At 35.0% G+C, this 21,489-nt stretch overlaps 1 protein-coding gene across 1 annotated transcript in view; it reads left to right on the forward strand.

Annotated features, from left to right (window-relative positions):
• The window catches only part of AQR (aquarius intron-binding spliceosomal factor), an 88,520-nt gene that overhangs the window by 25,043 nt on the left and 41,988 nt on the right, over positions 1 to 21,489 (forward strand). Inside the window, exons 12-19 of the mRNA XM_033108153.1 lie at positions 1,287 to 1,400; positions 3,012 to 3,115; positions 7,821 to 7,923; positions 10,454 to 10,574; positions 13,466 to 13,607; positions 16,411 to 16,589; positions 19,717 to 19,884; positions 21,264 to 21,433. Coding sequence (XP_032964044.1) covers positions 1,287 to 1,400; positions 3,012 to 3,115; positions 7,821 to 7,923; positions 10,454 to 10,574; positions 13,466 to 13,607; positions 16,411 to 16,589; positions 19,717 to 19,884; positions 21,264 to 21,433 — 1,101 coding nt within the window. The remainder of the gene's footprint in view (positions 1 to 1,286; positions 1,401 to 3,011; positions 3,116 to 7,820; positions 7,924 to 10,453; positions 10,575 to 13,465; positions 13,608 to 16,410; positions 16,590 to 19,716; positions 19,885 to 21,263; positions 21,434 to 21,489) is intronic.

The raw sequence follows: 21,489 nt of genomic DNA on the forward strand, positions 1-21,489 counted from the left end.
ACAAAGTATATTTTGCTTTATATTGAATTTTATAATGAACATTCCTAATTAGTCATTTTTAAGTAAAAATCAAGTCTTAATGTACAAAATGAATGCATTCTTGTATAGGTGGCCTCTAGTGATGATACAACTTTTTGTTAATCATATGTGATTTTATTATTGGATTAAATGATGTGCAATGTAGTTCCACATACTCACATATTTTGATTTTATGTCGGTAACCACTGGAATATAATAGATGATGAGCATTAATTTCAGGCGAACTATGCCCTAATACCATGGCTCTCTGTCCATGAGATGATGGCAGAGGCAGTTGGTGGCACGGCAGTGTATGTACACTTCATCTGCTGCCTTGAGTAGGAAGGCAGTGCACTTTGTTTGCTAACGTGGATAGGAAGATGAAGTATTACGGTTTTGCATTTCCTGTAGTGTCATCCAGAAGAAAAATCTAACAAACTACTCACACATGCATTTCAGTGAGATCATAGTTAGAGTGACAATTTTTGTGTTTACATATTTTAAGAAATCTTTTGTCTTGTATCTGTGACCATTCTTTTTTTCCTTATTCTCATTAAATCCCAGTGATTGCTGCATATATTAAAATCCTAATATCTGATCTGCCATACATTAGAATTAAGAATAATATAAAGATTTGGGGTGAAGGCAGCCAGTGGACTCTGTTGCTACAGCCACAGAGGAAAAGCAGGCCTTTCTTAGCACTAGGAACTAAGCCAAAGAAAGGGCTCAGTGGCCATGGAGACTGATGAAGGAATAGATTATTTATCTTTCCCCACTTTGCTGTTTTTCTGTTATAGAAGCAGCACATAGGGAAGAGTAGCTCCAATTATAAATTCCGAAACCCTCGTTCAGAAGATACTAAGTGGTATAAGTAAAGCACCTCAGGAGTGCCTTCTGGAGGTATAGCTCTATAAATTTGCAATGACATAGATAATTTTTTTTCCATTAAAATTTTTGCTTCCTTTGATTAGATCCTTAATGTCTTTTTACTATTGAGATAGGTGTTTTAAGTTCTTCTGTGTATAAGTAGACTATGTATATGGAATAGACTTAACAATTCACTCAAAAGGCATATATATACCTATTCTCACTGAAGTAAAACATTTGGGTATGTTCTAAAACGTGTATTGCAATGTTTACACTCCAGAGTTTTTCAGCACCTCTGAGAAAGTATATGGACTTGTTTATTATTTTTAATAAATAGTGTTTGTTCATGCTCTCTTGCTCTTATGTTCACACAGCTTATTAATTTAAATGTATACTTTTAGCTTTTGGACATGCTTAAGTTCTATACTGGTTTTGAGATTAATGACCAGACTGGAAATGCTCTGACAGAGAATGAGATGACTACAATTCACTATGATAGAATTACTTCTCTCCAGGTAATTGAAATGTATTGTAGCCTTTGCTTCTGTTCCATAAAGTCGGGTCATGAATAATTTAAGTTTTGTGTAGTACACACAGAAAAACGTATTCCTTTAATAGTGTTTTCATCTTGAACTCTTAAAATATTCCTAATTCTGATGAATTTGAAAAAAAATGCCTTTCTTTCATAAGCCTCCTCCTGAGAAACAGAATATTGGTATTTGACACTCAGAAATATTAGTTAGCTGGGCCAATTTGGTGCATTTAAATGTCAGTTTTATTTTATGAAAGAATATTTCAATATGACAAGTAGTGTAAGCATTTTGTACTCTTAAAGATAAACAGAGATAATGGGACTGCAATTTACCAATAAAGCTCAGATGTGAAAAAAATACTTTTGTGTTCTGTTATTGATCTTGTCTCACTCTTGACTTCCATTTCCTCTGGTGGCAAGAAAGAAGTTTTTGTCATTTTAAAGTAATTCAGTTCTTTTTGTTTTAAAAAGTCATTTTTTGGGTAAAGACTCAGTCAAACTTAAGTTCACCTGTCTTTCATAATCATTTCCGTTATCTCTCAAGGAGTCTCTGCCCTCCCTCTTCTTTCCCAAAATGGCCTCTGGGTACATGGAGACACTAAGACAACCTCGTTGTTTGTAAGAGGAGTGATCTGCACGCTGTCCCAGCTTAGACGTCTTTCCTTGCTTTTCTCAGAGCATTAGTGCTTTTGTCCTTCTGCCTCTGTCCTTGAAGTGACCATCGCTGTTGTGGCATATGGTCTGTTCCCCTGGCACAGGCAGGCATGATGATTGCTCCTGAGGAGTTGGGCTGTCTCCTTGGTGATGAGACCCCATCGTTGTTCTTGGTGGTGTGGAATTCTGAGAGCTAACTCGCATTTATTTCCTAGCGTAGACAGCTCACCTCGGGCTTGGGTTGCAGGGTCATTTTGCCATTGCCTGTGGGAATCCCATGGCAGCTTCAGTCACAACGTTGGCAGCCGTGTATGTGATCCACCATGGAGTACATGAAAAACTTCTGGATCTTCTCTGTGCTACATGGCATTAAAGAAGACTAGCGTCATCTTACACTTTCTTATCAAATGAACGTAATGCAGCTATTTCTGTTGTGTTGCGGCTTATCCCACGTTGGTTGGGGGGTTACCCTGCGAGGTCCTTTCTTTCCAGGATTCCAGAGTAAAGCAGGATACAAGCAACCATGCTTTTGGCTTCTCCCTCAGCTATTGCTTTAATGGGAATTTCCCCTGAAAACTAAAACTTCCTTTTAGTTTTGTTAGGCCAGTTCTTGGTAATAAAGTGTTTTGTTTTCCTCCCCTCGTATCAATGAACCTGGCTTTCATGTATATTCAAAGTGGAATTTTAGAAATGAAAAACTGAACGTTGACGCTTGGGTTTTTTTCATCCTTGCTAGAACAATTCTAGCTTTTTTCCCATTGTATTTAATGCTTCTGGCTTAATAAGCCAGAGGTCACATATGAAAAGCATATAAAAAAGAGAAGTATAGTAATATTTTTAAAAAATATTTCCATTATATAATATAAATTGTTGATAGTAACAATAGGTAGACATAAATTACTGATTTTTTGTTGTTTTTTTTTTTGCTGTTCTTTTCTAGAGAGCTGCTTTTGCACATTTCCCTGAACTCTATGATTTTGCCCTCTCAAACGTGGCAGAAGTAGATACTCGGGAATCCTTGATCAAGTGTTTCGGACCTCTTAGGTAAGGTAACTGGAAGGGGAAATTGAATTTTAATTTTCTGTTTTGCTTTTAATCATTTTGCACTAATTTAAGTAATATTACTTGTCATGCTACTAGAGCTTGTCTCTTGCATTTGGTATCTTTGAGTCGCTTAAGTATAATTATACATCTTTTTTTTCCTTGGTAAAACTTATATGTTTCATAACATGCAGTTATCCTAAATCTTAAATTTTTCTTAGACAAGAACATAAAGCTGGTATCCCATTAGTTATAAACAACATACAGTAGAAACCAAAAAATGTTTGTACAGCAGTCCCCTCTTATCCACAGTTTCCTATTTGCAGTTTCAGTTATCTGGGTTGTCTGTGGCCCAAAAATCTTAAATGGAAGATTACAGAAATAAACAATTCATAAGTTTTAAATTGCATACTGTCTTGATCCATCCTGCCCAGGAGGTGAATCATTGCTTTGTCTGGCATAATATCCATACTGTATATTCTACCCACCCATTAGTGACTTGGTAGCCATATCAGTAATCAGGTTGACAGGTTGACTGTCACAGTATCACAGAGCTTGTGTTCAAGTAACCCTTATTCTAATTAATAATGGCCCCAAAGCACAAGACTAGTGATGCTGGCAATTCAGTGCCAAAGAGAAGTCATAAAGTGCTTCCTTTAAGTGAAAAGGTGAAAGTTCTCAACTTAATAAAATAAGAAAAAAAAAGTATGCTGAATTTGCTAAGATCTATGGAACAAATCTTTGATCTTGAAATTGTGACTCTTAGAATTGTGAAGAAGGAAAAAGAAATTTATGCTAATTTTGGCCTCAAACTGCAAAAGTTATGGCCACAGTATTACTGTGATAAATGCTTAGTTAAGGTGGAAAAGGCATTAAATTTGTGGATGGAAGACACAAACAGAAAATGTGTTCCAATTGATGGCAACGTATTGCAGAAAGCATTGAGCCTATACAAAGACATCATCAACAAAGGATCCCCTGAAATGAGTGACACCAAGCCACTTACTGCCAAGTAAGAGATGGTTGCACAGATACAGGGATAGATTTCATTGAAATATACGAGGTGTGATCAAACAATATGCTGAATGTTTAAATAAAAAAAATTTCATTACAGTAAAGGACACATTGCCATTAATCCCCGTCAAAACACTCCCCCTCACTTTAAAGACACTTATCCCATCATTCTTGCCACTTTCTGAAACAGTTCTGGAAGTCTTCTTTTGTGAGTGTCTTTACTTCATCCTTCATCATGACAGTGCTCTGTGTCACACATCGCTTCTGGTATGGCAATTTCTATCAAATAAAAACATTACAGTGTGTCCTCATCCACCTTATTCATCAGATCTGACACCAGCAACTTCTGGCTTTTCCCCAAAGTCAAAATGACCATGAAAGGTAAATGTTTTGAATCAATTCAGGACATCGAGGCAGCCACGACAGCACAACTAAAGACACTCACAAAAGAAGATTTCCAGAACTGCTTCAGAAAGTGGCGAGAACCATGGGATAAGTGTGTTTGAAGCAAGGGGGAGTATTTTGAGGGAGATTAATGGCAATATGTCATTTATTTACTGTAGTAATTTATTTTAATTCAAGTATTCACTATATTTTTAGATCACACTTCGTATTTTTCTTGGCAATTGGCATTTCTCCTGCAACTTTCTTATTATTATCCTTTGCTGTTTTGTATTCCATTACTTGTCATTTTGTTGATTTTTTAAAAGGAATCTTTATGTATTCTGGATACTAATATTTTGTCTAATTTGTGTTGCAATTATTTTCTTCAGTTTCTCACTTAATTTTTAGACTTTGTTTATGGTATATTTTGTTATTTACAGATGTTTTAAATTTTTAATCACATCTGTTCATCTTTTTAGTAACAATAATAGATGCTTTATATAGAAGGCCATCATAACATTACAAAAATATTGTCTTATATTTTTAAAATGCTATTGTAGATTTATTTTTTTACATTTAATTAGGCTACATAATCCATCTGAGAAATTTATTTTTGCCCATATAACTCCTTTACACTCTTAAGCATTATTTTAAAAGTTCTCAAGAACTTTTTAAAATGTGGATTATAGCCATTATATTTACTATATTAGAAGTTGAAACTAGAAAAATTTAAATATTTATTTGAAAAGTTAATTAAAATCTATTATATGTTAGTGAAAAATACATTTTTCAAAATGAAAAAAATACACAGTGAAAAGAGTGGCATTGCTTTGTAATTTTGAAAATCTCTAATGACTGGCTTACTCAAAGACAGTTGGTTTTGCCAATCTAGGTTCAGTTTGTTGTGAGATACTGTTTGGGTTGAAGTAAATGAAGAAAATCCAGCATTACATAGAAGGAGGGGTATTTTAATAGCTTTTCCAAATAATTGGGAATATTCTTTGATACTAATCAAAACTTAAAAGTGATAGTTTCTTAAAAGTTAATTTTAGTGTGATATCTGAAACCATGTTAAGGAAGTCTGTGCAATTAAAGTGAATTAATTTTAAAAATGGAAAGATATTCCTTGCTCATGGATGAGAAGACACAGTTAAGGTGTGAATTCTGCTCAACTTGATCTGTAAATAAAATTCAGTTCCAGTCAAAATCCCAGCAAGATATTTTATAGAACTTTATAAACTTATTCTACAACTAATATGGAAAGGCAAAGGAACTAGAATAGCCAAAACCATTTTGAAAAAGAGTAAAGTTGGAGGATTTCCAGTCCCTTATTTCAAGACTTACTAAGTAGTTACAGTAACCAAGACATTATGGTATTGAAAAAATGACAGACATACAGATCACTAGAAAACAGTCGAGCTTAGAAATAGACTACACATATATGGTTAGTTGATTTTTGGCTAAGGTGCCAAGACAACTCAATGGAAAAAGGACAATCTTTTCAGCAGTGGTGCTGGAATAATTGGACATCTATATGGAAGGTGTGAAACTTGACACATCTCTCATGTGATATATACAGATTAACTGAAAATGAATCATAGACCTAGATATCAAAGCTAAAGCTTATAGGAAATATAGGAGAAAATCTTGGTGATTGTGGTTTGTGCAAAGATTCTGTAGACACGAAAGCACAATACATAAAGGGAAAATATGATAGATTAGACTTTTTCAAAATTTAAAACTTCTGTTTGAAAGACATTAAGAGAATGAAAAGACAAACCCCAAACTGGGAGAAAATATTGGCTAAACACCTCGCTGATGATGGACTGGTATCCACAGGGTTCTGAAAACAACTTCATAAAAAAAGTAGCTACAGATTTGAACAGATACTTCACACAAGAAGGTAACAGATGTCAATAAGCCTTCAGAAAGATGCTCAGCATCATTAGTCATTTGGGAAATATAAATTTGAATCATACTGACATACCATGACATGCCTATTAGAGTTGTATAGAAAAACAGCAGGGTATTGACTCTTGACAAGGATGTGGAACAACTGGAATTTGCATACACTGCTGATGGGAATTCGGAATGATAGTGACACTTGGGAAAATTTGACAGCTTCTTGTAAAGTTAAACATGCACTTTATAATCTAGTGTTCTCACAGACATACCCAAGAGAAATGACAACTTATATTCACACAAAAATCTGTACAGAAATGTGTAGAGTGGCTTTATTTATACTTTTCAAAAACTGGAATACACAAATATCTTTAACTGAAGAATGAATAAACACACTGATATATCCATATAATGGACTTATTGTTACTCAGCAACAAAAAGGAACCAAACCACAGATACACTCAACAATGTGGGTGAAACTCACATGCACTATGCTATGTGAAAGCAACTAGTGTCAAAACGCTACATAATGTATGATTCCACTTACTTAACTTTCTGGAAAAAGCAAAGTCTGGAAAGAGATTGAAAACAGATTAGTGGTTACCAGGGACTGGGACAGAGTGAGGGAATTTGGGGATAGAAGATTCAATTGTAGTTATCAAACAGTGGAAAGCTATCAAGCCTCATAGTGACAAAATGCTAGTTTTCCAAAATTCCAGTTTGTCACTTGGAATTAAACTTTATCTTTAGCAACAAATGCTGTCATGAAAAATGTTTTCCTTGAAGTTACAGGTTTATTTTGTTGAAATTTGAAATTTTTTTGCCATTTATTCAAGTTTGTCAGTTATTTCAAATAAACATTGTGTACAAAATGTGTACTCCCCATTCTGTCACACAGAATTTTTAAAAGAACAGATAAGAGTCCAAGTTTAATAACATTAATAATATTTTGCTGCTTTATCAAGGACATTCTCAAAACTGATTTTTTGTTTTCTTTTAAACTGTATGTGGTGGGGAAGAATGCTATGACTATTTACAGGACTGGGTGGTGCCACCAATTTGATCCGTGCCAGCTATTTTACCCACCATTGCTTTTGCACTGTCACTGTATCTGTAAAGACAGTGGAGGGGGAACACAAATGATGCCATAGTATTAATATAAAAAAGTGTTGTCCTTGTAGAATCCCTGAAAGGATCTTAGGGACCAGAAGAGGTCTGCAGAAGACACTTGGAAACCGTGTATTAGGGGTTTAACTTTCATTGCTGATTTTTAATATTTGCTACTCATGTCATAGAATTATAATTATTAGGTAAAACCTTTTAGGCAGTCTGTAAAATTACATGTTTCAAAAGTGAAGTAAGCGGTTAAGAATAAAATAATCTGATTTAAATATTCTTTATTCTGCAGTTCAAATACACTCCACCAGGTGGCATCATACCTCTGCTTGTTACCAACTCTTCCTAAAACTGAAGACACAACTTTTGATAAAAAATTTCTTCTAGAATTGCTGGTAAATACATATTAGTGTTCTTTGAATTTTGCATGTGGTTTTCCTGACTTTTTTGAACCATTCTTAAAGATGTAGATTGATACAGATTTTTTTCCAGACTAAAGATTAGGTAGATAATTCCCATTTTGAAAATTATATCATTTGATTTTATCAGACTTCTTTTCTCACCTCTTAGATTTGTTTTCTCGTCTTTTACCTCTTACAACTGCTTTATGACATGAATTCATTCCATGAAAACATTTATGAGCAACTTCTAAGTCAGGCACTGAATTCAGGCATTGGGGATACATATAGCTGGTGCCATTCCTGCCTTTGAGAGGTCACAGTCACACACACACAGACACACACACAGACACACACACACACAGATAATACATATATGTTCGTATCTATCTAACTGTTGATTTTAAAATTTATCATTTAACTACAGTGCCTTAAGCCATACCTTTATCACTAGAAAATTCAGGAAATTTTAGAAGTAGAGTAAGTTATCACTAGCTTAGTGGTTTCAGAATTCTAAAGGATTTCTCAATTATTTCAGGAAATGAGGGCTTTAATTCTCAAACTATACTTTTTCGGTAAAGTTTTATTTTTTTAATTCAGTTTTAGGTTCATAGCAAAATTGAAGGGAAGTGATGTACCTTATTTTTAATTTCAGTAAAATACTTCGTTAAATAAATGAGTATTTAACCATAGTCCCACTATGAAAATTAAGGTTGTTTGCTATGTTCATTATTACAAATAATGATGCAATCCTTGTACATGTCTTTGTACTCATCTGTGGATATTTAGGACAGGTACCTAGAAGTGAAATTATTTGATTGAAGCCTGTGCTTATTTAAAAGATAAGAGATGAAGGCATACGTCTTACCCTCCAAAAGGTATATGTTCCCACCAATAATATATTTAAGTATGTCTCCTCAAGCTCCTACCAGCAGTAAATGTTATGAGTCATTCCGATTTTTGCCAGTCTCACGAGTAAAACAGTAATAGGTGTTTAAATTTTTTGTTTCCTGACTGCCAAAAGGTTGGGTCATTTTTCATATGTTTCCGACTTTTTTAATACCTGTATGAACATGCCCTGCGTGGATGTGTATGTACATTTTTTACACATGTGAGACAGTAACGGGCACACAGTTTTGTGACTTATATTCCAATCTAAGACTTTTAATGCAGGATATAAAATACAATCCCTAACTGTAGAAAGGAAGATTATATGCTAGTTTTGGGGGCAGTAACAGAAAACTATTTGTAGCAGGTGTTTTAAGCCTAGTGACAGGTGTTTAAGTGCCATTTGGAGAGAAATTCTTGGGAAGGGTTTTGAATTAATTTAACTATGGAAAATACTTTTTATCAAGCTATTTACTTGTATGAAATGTATGTCCTGGGTCTGGGTCACCATCTTTCCCTTCTTTCTTACAAATCACTTTTCATTGTCTCTGACTACAAGTACTTTTAAAAAATTCCTTGTCCTGTTTCCTGACACTGTAAAATCTTCTCCTGTAAATCAGGTTTTGGGGATTAATAATAAATCCTTACTATAGAAAGAAATGAGGGATTGTTTTTAGGAGTCTTTCTAATGGAAAATAGGTTTGAGTATAAAGTTCATCCTGTGCCTTTTAGGGTCTTAAAGCTACTAAGATTGCATTCTTAAAATTTAAGTAGTTACGCCAAAAGAAAGCAGTTTTAAAATTTTGTAATGCTCCAGCATTCTCTTTCATTTCTTCCTTCTCCTAAAGGATTTCTTTAGGGTTTGGATTCTTCTAATATCCAAATTGAAAAATGCACATTGGTTAAATAACATTACACTATCTTCTTTCCTAAAGTAATACTATCTCTACTGGAGAGAATGCTATATATTTTTCAAATATATAATTATGTTAGCATCTGTTAATGGGGCAATAATACACTTACATCTGTTTTTGAGATAGAGTTCTCCAATGTTAACAGTGGAAGAGTACATACGGATCGTCAGGTCCAACTCATTTCACAAAGAAGACTGCCGCCAGTTTGTTAGTAAACTTTCCTAGATTGTTTAACAAGTTAGTACAAGAATGAAAACTATAACCTAGGATTTAGGCCTCCCTTTTTTGGCTTACATTGGTGAAAGCTAAGTGCTACGGTTTCTAAGATCTTGGCCTGTGCCAGGCACTTTGACACTGTTTTCTGGTATTCCATTTCATTTTCATAAGAAACCTGAGAGGTGAGTAGCATTTTATCTTTTTCACTGAAAAGGACAGTAAGATCAGGGAAACTCAGGTAACTTGCCGAGCTTTTACATAGCTCACAAGTAGGGGTGCTGGGAGTTGAACTCAGATCTGTCTGATTCCAAAGACCATCACAATTGATATTGCCTGCATCTTTGATTTATGGGGGGAAAATGGAAAAAGGGGTAAAAAATCTCTTGTAAAGCACTACTGTAACTGAAAAACTTAATACTTCTCATTCCATACTTTTGGTGAATTTGTCCATAAATTATTTTGATTGAAAAAAATGCTTCTAACTTTCTGCCTGGACTTGTTTCTTTTAGGTATCTCGTCATGAACGTCGAATTTCTCAGATTCAGCAGTTGAACCAGATGCCTTTGTATCCAACTGAGAAAATCATATGGGATGAAAATATAGTCCCAACTGAGTACTATTCAGGGGAAGGTATGATAAAGAAGTACAGGATCCGAGTGTAACATGAAACTTAGTTTAGAATTCATATGTAAATGAAAATGTTCCTATGTACTATATACATTAGGATAATTTTGTGATACTCTGAAGTTCAACTTTAGAAGCTAGGAACTATTCAGTATTTTGAATGCTTAACATTAAGGATTTTTATTAATTTAGACCATGCCCATGTCTGTGTGTGTGTGTGTGAAAGAGAGAGAGATCCTGTGAAATATGACTGTAAAGCAATAAAACTGTTTTAAGGAGATGTAATAACAAGTGTAGCTTTTTCATTATGTCACCATAGGCTTTGTTTGGTAGTGCTTTGTTTTTCAAAACCTTTTTTAGAGGCTTGTTTGAATTCCTTGTAGAGCCAGATGACCATCAAAATAAAAAAAAAAGACTGTCATTAGTTGGTAATACCCCCCCCATTAGTTTTGATTCAAAATGGTATTGCCTAATTTGTTCACCTACCTATTTCAACAGATTTTTTTTCTAAATGCTTTCACTATCCTCTAAGAGTGAGAATTCGCCACAATTGAGTACATGCCAAACTGCACTCGGACACATTTTCAAGACATATTTTTTAAAAATTTCAAGAAATCTTTTGAACAGCAGTGTTATTATTAGAAGAAATGTGGCTATTTTAAAGACATCGCCAGTATAAGTATTGGTACATTGATTTAAAAGAAAAATTGTTACTTCAGAGTCATATCTTAGAGCCATAACTAAAATAAACCCAGTGTATTAAAATTATACTGGATTTCAGAATAGGCGGTCTTCATACCTTTTAATGTTCTGACAGTGGTTAATGCTTTATTTTCTTGCTTTTTTAATTTGTTCATACTAAAAGCACTTATGACCAATATATGTATGACGTCTTACTCTTTAACAAATCCCGAAAAGACAAATACCACGTAAGAATATGTTGTCTTGTTAATAAAAAGTTTGTGTCCTTCAAAATGTAAACAGTCATATCTAGCTTTTGGTACTCAACGATGCTTCTCTGAGTTTAAAACATATTTTGCTTGGTGTAATATATTACTTTTCTTTCATTCCTGTGATTAATGATATTAAGTGAAAAAGAATCCTCAAAATTTAAGTCTTTGCACCTTTTATAGAATGAAAGTATTTCAGAACACTATTAGTCGCCAGATGGTTTGACTGTAATACCGCTGTTTTCAGAGACTTGGCTATGTCTTGCCATTGTCCTTTATTGACCCTGGATGGATGGTGTTGTGGCCCCGTATCTGATGCTGTGAAATCGGCAAAGATGGAGCTCTTGCTGCATGATCATGCGAGCTGCTTCTAGCTCCCAAGGAGAGAAACTAAGTGTGAAATGAAGAATTGTAAAGAAAACCTTTGTAAAATTTGCCTTTTAAAACCTTTTTGTCATAAAATAAACACAAATATAGAAAGCCACACAAAATAAATATAGAGCTTTACTAATTATCATAAGGGAAACCCCATGAAACCCTTGTGACCACTTTGTCAGCTATCCCAGAACTCTCCCATGTGCCCCTTTCTAATCACTGCTTCCTCCCTCTACTGGAAAGTGGCCATTTATTTCTAGGCTTTTATAGCTGTCACTATCTTGCTTTTTTTTTATAGTTTTATCACCCAGTTGTGCATCTCTTGTACATTTTAAACGTGTCTTTTACTCTGCAGGTATGCCCTATATCTCTTCCTTTTCTTCTTGTTGAAGAACCTGCATTATTTGATCTGTATAGTTTCGCATAGTTCAGATTTTTTTAATTGACTATCAGCTTATCCCTTTGCTTTTTATTTTTCTTGCAAATGGACAGCTGGAATGCAGAGGTTTGATCAGGCTAAGGTTCTCTCTTTTTGACAAGATTCTTGGTGGTGGCATATTTTTTTCATCAGAAAGCACATAATGTCTGGTTATCTTTCTTTTTGTTGTATTAGTAGCCATTGTTGCTTAACACCCAGATTTGTTGATTCAGTGAGGGTTGCAAAATGGTGACATTTTAATTCTGTCTTTTTTAATAAAAATATGCTGTTGAAGGAGTTGCTTTCCATCAGCCTCTGGCCTTAAAGCAATTGAATTAGATTTTAAGTCAGAGTTTACTAACATAAATGATGTGAAATTTTTATACATCAATGTTTCTTGCTTTTAGGTGCATTATAGACTTGGTAAATATGGATAACAGTGATGAAAATATGGTTTCCCAGTAGAAAGTGTTTTGGGTTCTTCTTTTTTTAACATTCTGGTGTTGCTGTTGAATGCTTGGTCACTTATTATCCAAGGGAAATTGTGTTAACTGAGGATAATGGAAAGAATATTGTTTATTTAATACAGTCAGAGAAGGGAAGTAACTCCAGGAATAGCATACAGTCAGTGCCTTACCTTTAAAGTCTAGCAAAACAGCACAAGTTCATTCAGAGCTCATTCAGAGTAGTGATTCAGAGTAGTGATCATTGGAGATAGATTTATGCAGTGTAGTATACCAATTCAGTTTTCTTGATAATTTTGTCTTGTGCTAAGTTAAGTATGTGCATTATTCATTTTGAGATTTGCCAAGTGTAAATTAGGTGGTAAAGGAAGACTTTTTAAACTACTGGAGATTGCACTAAAGTATATGCAGGTACTTTTTTAGAAGTACCGTTTGCAGCTGAATCATTGATAATTAGGTTACATGTATTAATGAAAACCACCCTTTATTTCCAGTGCATAATAGGCAGCATTTGTTAACTTGGTTTCAGTTCTGTGAGGAAATGAAAATGAGACCTTATTAAATATGCTGTATTTTAGACATTATTAAATTCGAGTCTTACCAAATCGGTGATGTCTTTTTTATATAGAGAGCAGATGTGTCTAATTATTAAAAAAACAATTCAAATATAGATATTATTTTCCTTTTCAGGTTGTCTTGCTCTTCCCAAGTTGAATTTGCAGTTTTTGACTCTTCATGATTACCTCCTACGGAATTTTAATCTCTTCCGCTTAGAATCAACTTACGAAATTAGACAAGATATCGAGGATAGCGTCAGCAGAATGAAGCCATGGTTAGTCAATTGGTTCTACTTACAATGAAGAGATGCAAACAGTGGCTGACACACTTCTGTCAGAAACCTCGAGAGTATATTTAGGTAGTATACCTGGCATAAAGCTGCCCTCCAAAGTATGAGATATTTACTCTGAGAAATTATTTAATGAGAATTAGAATATATTAAAAGTGCTGAAATGTAAAATAGGTATCTGGGTCCTTGGGGGGGGACTGGGGATAAAGGAGGGGAGGTCATCCCTCTTTGTGAGGGAGGTGGTTTGTAGAGGGGAGTAGGTTGGGCATTAGCAAAAGTAATAATGGGCTGGCCCGCAGGCCTGTACTAGGGCAGGACAGTTTTAAGTCCTTGGAAAATCTTACGATAAAGCAGTGTTCCGGTCCCCCAGCCTCTCTCGTGGCTGTCACCTGTTCTCTCAGTCAGCCTCTCTGAGGAACCTGGCAGGAGATGAGGGGCCTTCCTGAACATTGCATGGAATGGAACACTGGAAAGTCTTCCCTGGTCTTCCATCCATCAGTTACCTTGAAGAGACTAAATCGTCAGCATTTACTTTTAGGGCTGGTTGAGTAGGTCTTGTTATTTGGAGAGCTCTTCTGCTTAAACTCGACTCCCCACCTGTTAGCTCATTCCGTGAGCTAATTTCTTTAGCTACGAAAAACTTTCATTCTAGTTATGGTAGGCGGTTCTGCATTATGAGATTTGTGAAGGGCAGTTTTGCTTTTTAGATACGACTGACTTTCAGTAAATACCTACCCTTCATTCACTATTTCATTCTGAGTATGAAATTGATGGAGATAAGTTATATATCACCGGTGACTATAAGTGAGTAAAATAATTCTGTAAAATGAGTTTTAATGACCTTACAGTCACACCATACATACATCTACAATTATCCTGCATTCTGTTTGAAACGCTTACCATACTTGGAAGGTGAGCCGAGTCAGGTATCTCCGAGGCTTCTCTCCTTCCTAATTACACAGAGCTACATGGACACTGTGGTTATGATCTGTTTTTTTCACCTCCATGTTTGATTTCATACACAGTTTTATTTTTTAATGAATTATGTAAATAGTTATTCTGGGTGAGACTATAAAACACAACATGAAGTATTTTTGACTTAATAATCAGTTGAGTCAGTAGGCAGGCCAGCACTGAGATTTGTATCCCCGCTGGCTGTTCGTCCCTGCCCACAGCTTTACTGATTTCATTGCCCATTGTTTGGACCCCGGGGGGGTGCTTGATTGGAAAGCTGCCTTAGAATTCGTGGTTACCTTGCGTTTACATGCTGATTCTGGACCTAATTTTGGCCATTTTGCAAAAATAGGGATTTGTTAAGTAGCAGTTCATCAAATAGAATTCACTTATATCTTACTTACGTGCCAAATTAAATAATAATACTTAATTTGTATGCTCTATTAATAAAAAGATTTATTTTTACTTACATTATTTGCTGCTGGAGGAAGAAAATCTCACTTTTTGGAGTTAACTTGTGATACTAAATTTTTCTAAATTTTCATTCCTAATAGTCCATCATTGAAAACTGTTAAAAAATGACGATTTCTAAAAAGGGACAGGGCTTCTTTGTGTTCCGTGCATCCTGATGCATTGCATAGCTCTCATGATCATGTTTTCAGGCTGCTGAAACTGCTGAGCAGGGTAAGAGCGGATGCGCTAATGAGGGGCAGAGATCTGTGCTTCTGAATGGTTCAGGTTGCAGGTAGACTTCATGGGGGGGGGGAGAGAATTGGGGAGATTAGGTCAGTGCTTCCCTGGGGGTAGGAACAAGGATTGACTGCAGGTGGATAAAAGGGATCTTTTGTAAGTATGATGGGAATGTTCTAAAATTGGATCATGGTAATGGGTGCACAACTCTGTAAATTAATAAAAATCATTGAATTGTACATTTACAGCGAATGAATTTTATGGTATGTAAACTACTGCAGTAAAGTTGTAAAAAATGAGGGTAGTGAAGGAAGGTTATTACAAAGGGTTTAGACACCCGTAAATCCTTTTAGAAATTGTCCCAGTATGAACCAAATCATTGGATTGCAAATCTTTTATTTTTAATTGGTTTCACTCTTTGATGTTATGAAGTTGGACAATTTTTTATTTGACCAAAGGCTTTACTTAGGATGTAGTTTATTTTGTAATTATGTCATTTTTGGCAGTACTTTCCAATTTTGGAGAATTGCAGCAGTTTTTATGTTACAGATTTCCCAAACATATTATTTAATGTAAAAATTAAAGCACTAGTTAGACTAATATAAGAAAAAAGAATGAATGTTGGCATGTTAGTGGGTCTGGTTATTGCAGCTAGCTTGATTATTTGTCCCCCAACTCCATGGCAGCACCTTTTACATGATTTAAGTATTATACCCTAAGGAAGCATTTGCATATAGATGTTGTCATTTATTTGCTTGTTTTTAACCTTTTAAATTCTACCTTGTTCTACAATGTTTTTGAGACAGCTGCAGAAATACTTATACTATGTAAGATAAAACAAACAATTCAGACTATCTTGATGAGCAGTGGGAAAGGATAAGAATATAAAATAAAACTAAATGTGCTGGATTATTTCATTCTTTGACAAAATGGTTCAGCTCTTATGTATATAGAGTTATTTTTTTTTCCAGGGGGTATGGGGGATATTCCTCTACTTTCCTTTGTTTCCTAGACCATGTTTGCCTGTATCACCCTACCATATAAACTCCCGACATATTGAGACTTAGTTGTGTGTTTTTTTAAGTTTGGAAATAAGAGTTACTACTGTTTTGTTTGAGTAATCATCCACTTCTTTGGCTTTCAGGCAGTCTGAGTATGGCGGTGTGGTGTTTGGCGGTTGGGCACGAATGGCCCAGCCCATTGTGGCTTTCACTGTCGTTGAGGTTGCCAAACCCAATATAGGTGAAAACTGGCCAACCCGAGTTCGTGCAGATGTTACCATCAATCTGAATGTCAGAGATCACATCAAAGATGAATGGGAAGGTAATTTTATATTTCAGTGTTCCCTTTTGCCTTTTTAGTCTATATATAGGCTTTCACTTAGAGAATTAGCAAAGCACTTTTACTAAATGTTACCCTTTTGAACTTTCATTAAATTTTATCTTTAAAGTTTGATTTAAAGAATGGCAGTTGTCTTTATAATAGTAGTAAAAATACCAATGATCATATAGGAATAATTAAATACTATTTTAATAAAAAGCATAAAATAACATTCATATCAAAGTGTTTTGAAAATTGCAGTTTGCAGAGGTCAGAGGAAAGTATTTTAAATTTAGTAAGATAATGTTTATGAATTTGTACGGTCCATATAAAAGGAGTAAAAGTATTAGTGTTCACTAAAGAAAGGGGGAACGCACATGCAGAGCAAGTAAGGAAAAGGGGTATTTTTAAGAGATCAAAGCAGCTAAAGTGAAGAGAATAGGGATGCATACAATTTATGGAAAATAAAAATACAAAGTCAAAATTAGGCAAACTCAAAAGGAATTTTAGGGAGACCTGGCAAAACCACTCAGAACTAATAATAGTTTATTTGCACCAAAGCGAGAAAGTCAAATAATCAGTGAAATCGAATGTATTCAAGAATAAATAATTACAGAGAAATGAGTTATTTTTTCTGCTCTTTAGTAAGCAAGATTTTAGGGATGGGACTTCCACAATTAATTTTATTTAGGGGCAGGTATGTTCAAAGTTACTAAGTCAAATAGTTAAAACATTGGTTAACACCTGTGCCAGAAATAGCCTATGAACTGATATTTTAATTGGCTCTTTTAATATTTTTCTCCCAGCTGTCTGTGAGAATTCTCGCTGCCTTGTTGTGAGAAATAGTAGCCGGTAGTTTTATCTCCTTCTACTTTCTTGGCATGCCAGAAGGAAAGGGATAGCTCCTTAATGGTTCAGTTTTCAGAAATTATTGCTCCCAGTATAGCTGTTTATAACTGTAGGGAGTATATGATATATTTATCCCATAATTCTGAAGGAATCCAGCAATGAAGCTGGCCAGATATTTAACAAATGGCCACTATAGTGGGTATGATTTGTGACAGATTTTTTTTGTGACTCTTGTATCCTTCAAAAGAGTTCCAGTCTGGTTCATTACACATCTAGAATAATGTGTACCTTTATTATTGCTGAAACTTGAGAAATGTGTTAAGTTGCTAGAGAAGATCTTATATTTATTACTCTTAAAGCTTACGGAGGTATTAAACACTGTTTTACATGGTGGTAATAAATTGAAATAACTTACTGGCTATCCCTAGTAGTAGTATTGGAAATAAAACTAAAAAAAAAAGACACCTTTTAGAGATTTATAGATGACAGATGGCAAGTCTGCATTATAGTGTTAAGGGGGAAAAAGACGTTTTACCCGAATCCCTTTCCTCTGTTACATTGGAAACTATTATCAGAAAGACATCACAGTATTTTGGTTTTTTTAACATAGGCCTCTGGTAGAATGAGAAATAGAATGGGTGAATTTGATGGGCAAGATAGGGAATCATAGGGTATGACTGGACAAGTGATTCATATTTGGGGGCATGGTGGGGAGCAAAGTGTTTTCTAGGAGGTCAGAGCCAAAATTCAGGGCCAGTATTGATCACAGATAGAGTAGCCAAATAGAAAATGGAAGCACAATTTGAGAGGGAGCTTCTGCAAACAGTAATGAATATTGTCCTGTAAAAACAGAAGAGCTTTGAAGAGTTTAAACTAAATATTATAAAATATTCTTCTTGTCCCTTCAAGAAGGTGTGAAACTCAGGCCCTTATCTTCTGTCTACCTCATTTAAAATTAAGGAAATAGAATTAAGGAAATTGAAATGCTGGATTCTGTTCCAGAATGCACATTCACGGACACAGTGAATACAAACAATTGAAAGGAGAGAGGTAGTTGAACTCATTGTAATAATGGTATCTTTAATGTGGATCTAAGACATCCCACTATTAAATGATCTGCTTTAGGAGGGAACAGGCAGTCATCCCTCAGTGACACCAAAAAGTGACATCGGGAGGGACTAAATTACTTCCAGGACCCCGTCTTTGGCTCTGAGACTGAGAAGTTTTAAGGTGTTGTGCAGATCAGAAGTCGTACAGGCAGTAAAACTTACGTAGTAAAACAGTTCCCCTTAGTTCTCATTGCTTCCCCTGCTTCTTTGCATAAAATTTGTTGAGACTTAAACAATAAAGTCACTATTATTAATCAGAGTTATTATTTCTAGCCATACTTGAACCCCACTCCATATTGAAACAAACCAGAATGGTCCCAATACTGTTAGCCACCCACTTACATTGTTGATTTGATTTAGTTGTATGCCTTGCGACTAAGGCTATGAGCAAGGAGACTGTTAAAATTTGCCTGTATGTCATACACTGGCTAACAAAATCAAATCAGGAAAAAATGAAGATTAACTGGTATAACATGGTATGCTGTGATCTAATTTCATGTCGCTTGTCTTCCAGTGTCTCTTTTAATAGAACTGGGAATCTAGTTGAATCCATTCTTTGGTCAAATGACTGAGAAATGACCTTGACACAAGTCTCCTATTTTTTGACGTTCACTTATAAAAATTTTCAGTATTTGCCAACTGAAAGTATAACATATATATTCAACCATCTTCTCAAGATGGTGTCTGTAAACAATGCTTTTTGCCTTGATGAATTATTCTTGAGTTGACCTTTTCTGGTGCACAATAGACTGTTGTTGGAATGACTGATGGATAGTTTAAACTGATGTTCGAAACTTGCTAAGTATGATATAGATGGATTATCTGCCAACTGTATTTTTGATTAAGAATGTTAAAAATAAGGATGATGACGAGCATCCAATTTTGGAGCTGTAGCCTGACTTGGAGGACTTATTTGGTAAGGTATTCATGGCATAAAATTTTCTAATTATAAAGAGAAACTTTTATTTTAATTATTGTTACCAAACATTGAGTATTAGAGATTATAGAAAACCCATAATTGTATTACAGTGCAAGTATAATCATTGATCACCTTTGATATTTTAAATATTTTTTAGACCTCTATTCCAAAGATAAGAGCATGAGAATTTGCCAACAAAAGACTAAAAACAATGACATTTTAATAAGTGAAAAATGTCTTTATGTTTTACCAGGCCTTCGTAAGCATGATGTGTGCTTTTTAATTACTGTGAGACCCACAAAACCTTATGGTACCAAGTTTGACCGGAGGAGACCTTTTATTGAACAGGTTGGACTGGTTTATGTCAGAGGCTGTGAAATCCAGGGCATGCTGGATGATAAAGGACGTGTCATTGAAGACGGTATGTGATCTATATTTTTGAAAGTGTGTATGTATATAATGATAAATTACTTTGCCTTTTTTCCTTTTTTGCATGTTAGGCAATAGTTTTAGTTGTTTTATACATTAAATCGATACAAAGGATTATGTGTAAAATATGTATAGAGTACCTACCACCCAGTTTTAGAGATAAATAATATGGTTTCTAAACTTCTATGTTAGATACTAGAAAGGACAAGATCGTTTGAAATCGCCTTATTTAAAACTTTTCCTTTTATAATACTGTATAGTATTGTTTTTTTAAAAAAAAAAAACTCTAAACACCTCTTATAGTTGTTCAGTGATATATTTGCCTAATTTTTCCTTCTTAAATTTTACTGATTCAGTTCATCATAGCAGTGGTTCTCAGTTGGGACCAGCACTACCCTGCAATTTGAAATGTGTGGTGGTATTTACGTTGTCAAATGACTGGAGTAGCGGTAGGGGGTGGTGAGCTATTGGCATTTAACTGTTGGGGGCCAGGGATGCCAAGCATCTAAACAACTGTCTTGTACAAGGAATCATTCTGCCTGGGATGCCAGAATGATTTAGAAATATTGCCGTACAGGGTTAGTCAGCTCTTGGAGTTCTTAGGCTTATTGTCACTGATTGGTCTTTGAAATTCTTTTGCTGTCCTGGCTTTTTTGGTAATACTTTTGAATTATAACTGCGTCCATGTCCAGACCTTATTTTACAATCCATTTGCTAAACTCTCAGAACTTGAATTAGCTTCTATAACCTGTGAATTCAAGATCACAGCTGAAGTGCTGATAATTAGGCCATTTTTACCACTAGAATAAATGAAAACTAGGAGAAGGGAATGAAAGATGTTGTTGGAATAAAAGTAAGGCCACATAATGGGACGAGGGTTGGAGGTCTAAGACAAAAAGAGAGAAGGCCAAGGGGCAAGTAAAAGCCTTAGAGCTTCCAGCCGTTACTATATGACATTTCCTTTCATAGCAGTGACATTAGGCATGGACTGTAGAAAGATGAATCAGTCACGTAATTACTGTATAGAAGGCAGTAGTAGGAGCTGTAAGTGACTGACACGAGGAAAGTTCTGTGACTTCTTAAGGCTCCTGTTTTAGTTGAGGACATGTACAAATAATTGCAATTCATGGCATTGCATCACCAACAGTACATGATTATTCTGGGAAGAAAGAGTAAGAATTTAGGGAAAGGACAAATATTTTCAGCTTCTTGGATTTGAAATAGATGGGTGGACAGCATTCTAGCTGAAGGAATGGCTGGAATCTGAGTCTAGACAGTTTACTTATCATTTCTAGAAAAGGAATACTGCTAACTTACTTTGATATTTGAAAAGCATATATTTCATTTAACAAATTTTTTCAAAATCTTCAGGACCTGAACCCAGACCCAATCTTAGAGGAGAGTCAAGAACATTTAGAGTGTTTTTGGATCCAAACCAGTATCAACAAGATATGACCAATACTATACAAAATGGAGCAGAAGATGTGTATGAAACCTTCAATATAATAATGAGGAGAAAACCAAAGGAGAATAACTTTAAGGTAATTTGGGGCTATATAAGTAAAAGTACTTTGAACAACTTTTAAGATATAAATGG

The sequence above is a fragment of the Rhinolophus ferrumequinum genome, chromosome 6, assembly GCF_004115265.2.
Source record: "Rhinolophus ferrumequinum isolate MPI-CBG mRhiFer1 chromosome 6, mRhiFer1_v1.p, whole genome shotgun sequence".
Lineage (NCBI taxonomy): Eukaryota > Metazoa > Chordata > Mammalia > Chiroptera > Rhinolophidae > Rhinolophus > Rhinolophus ferrumequinum.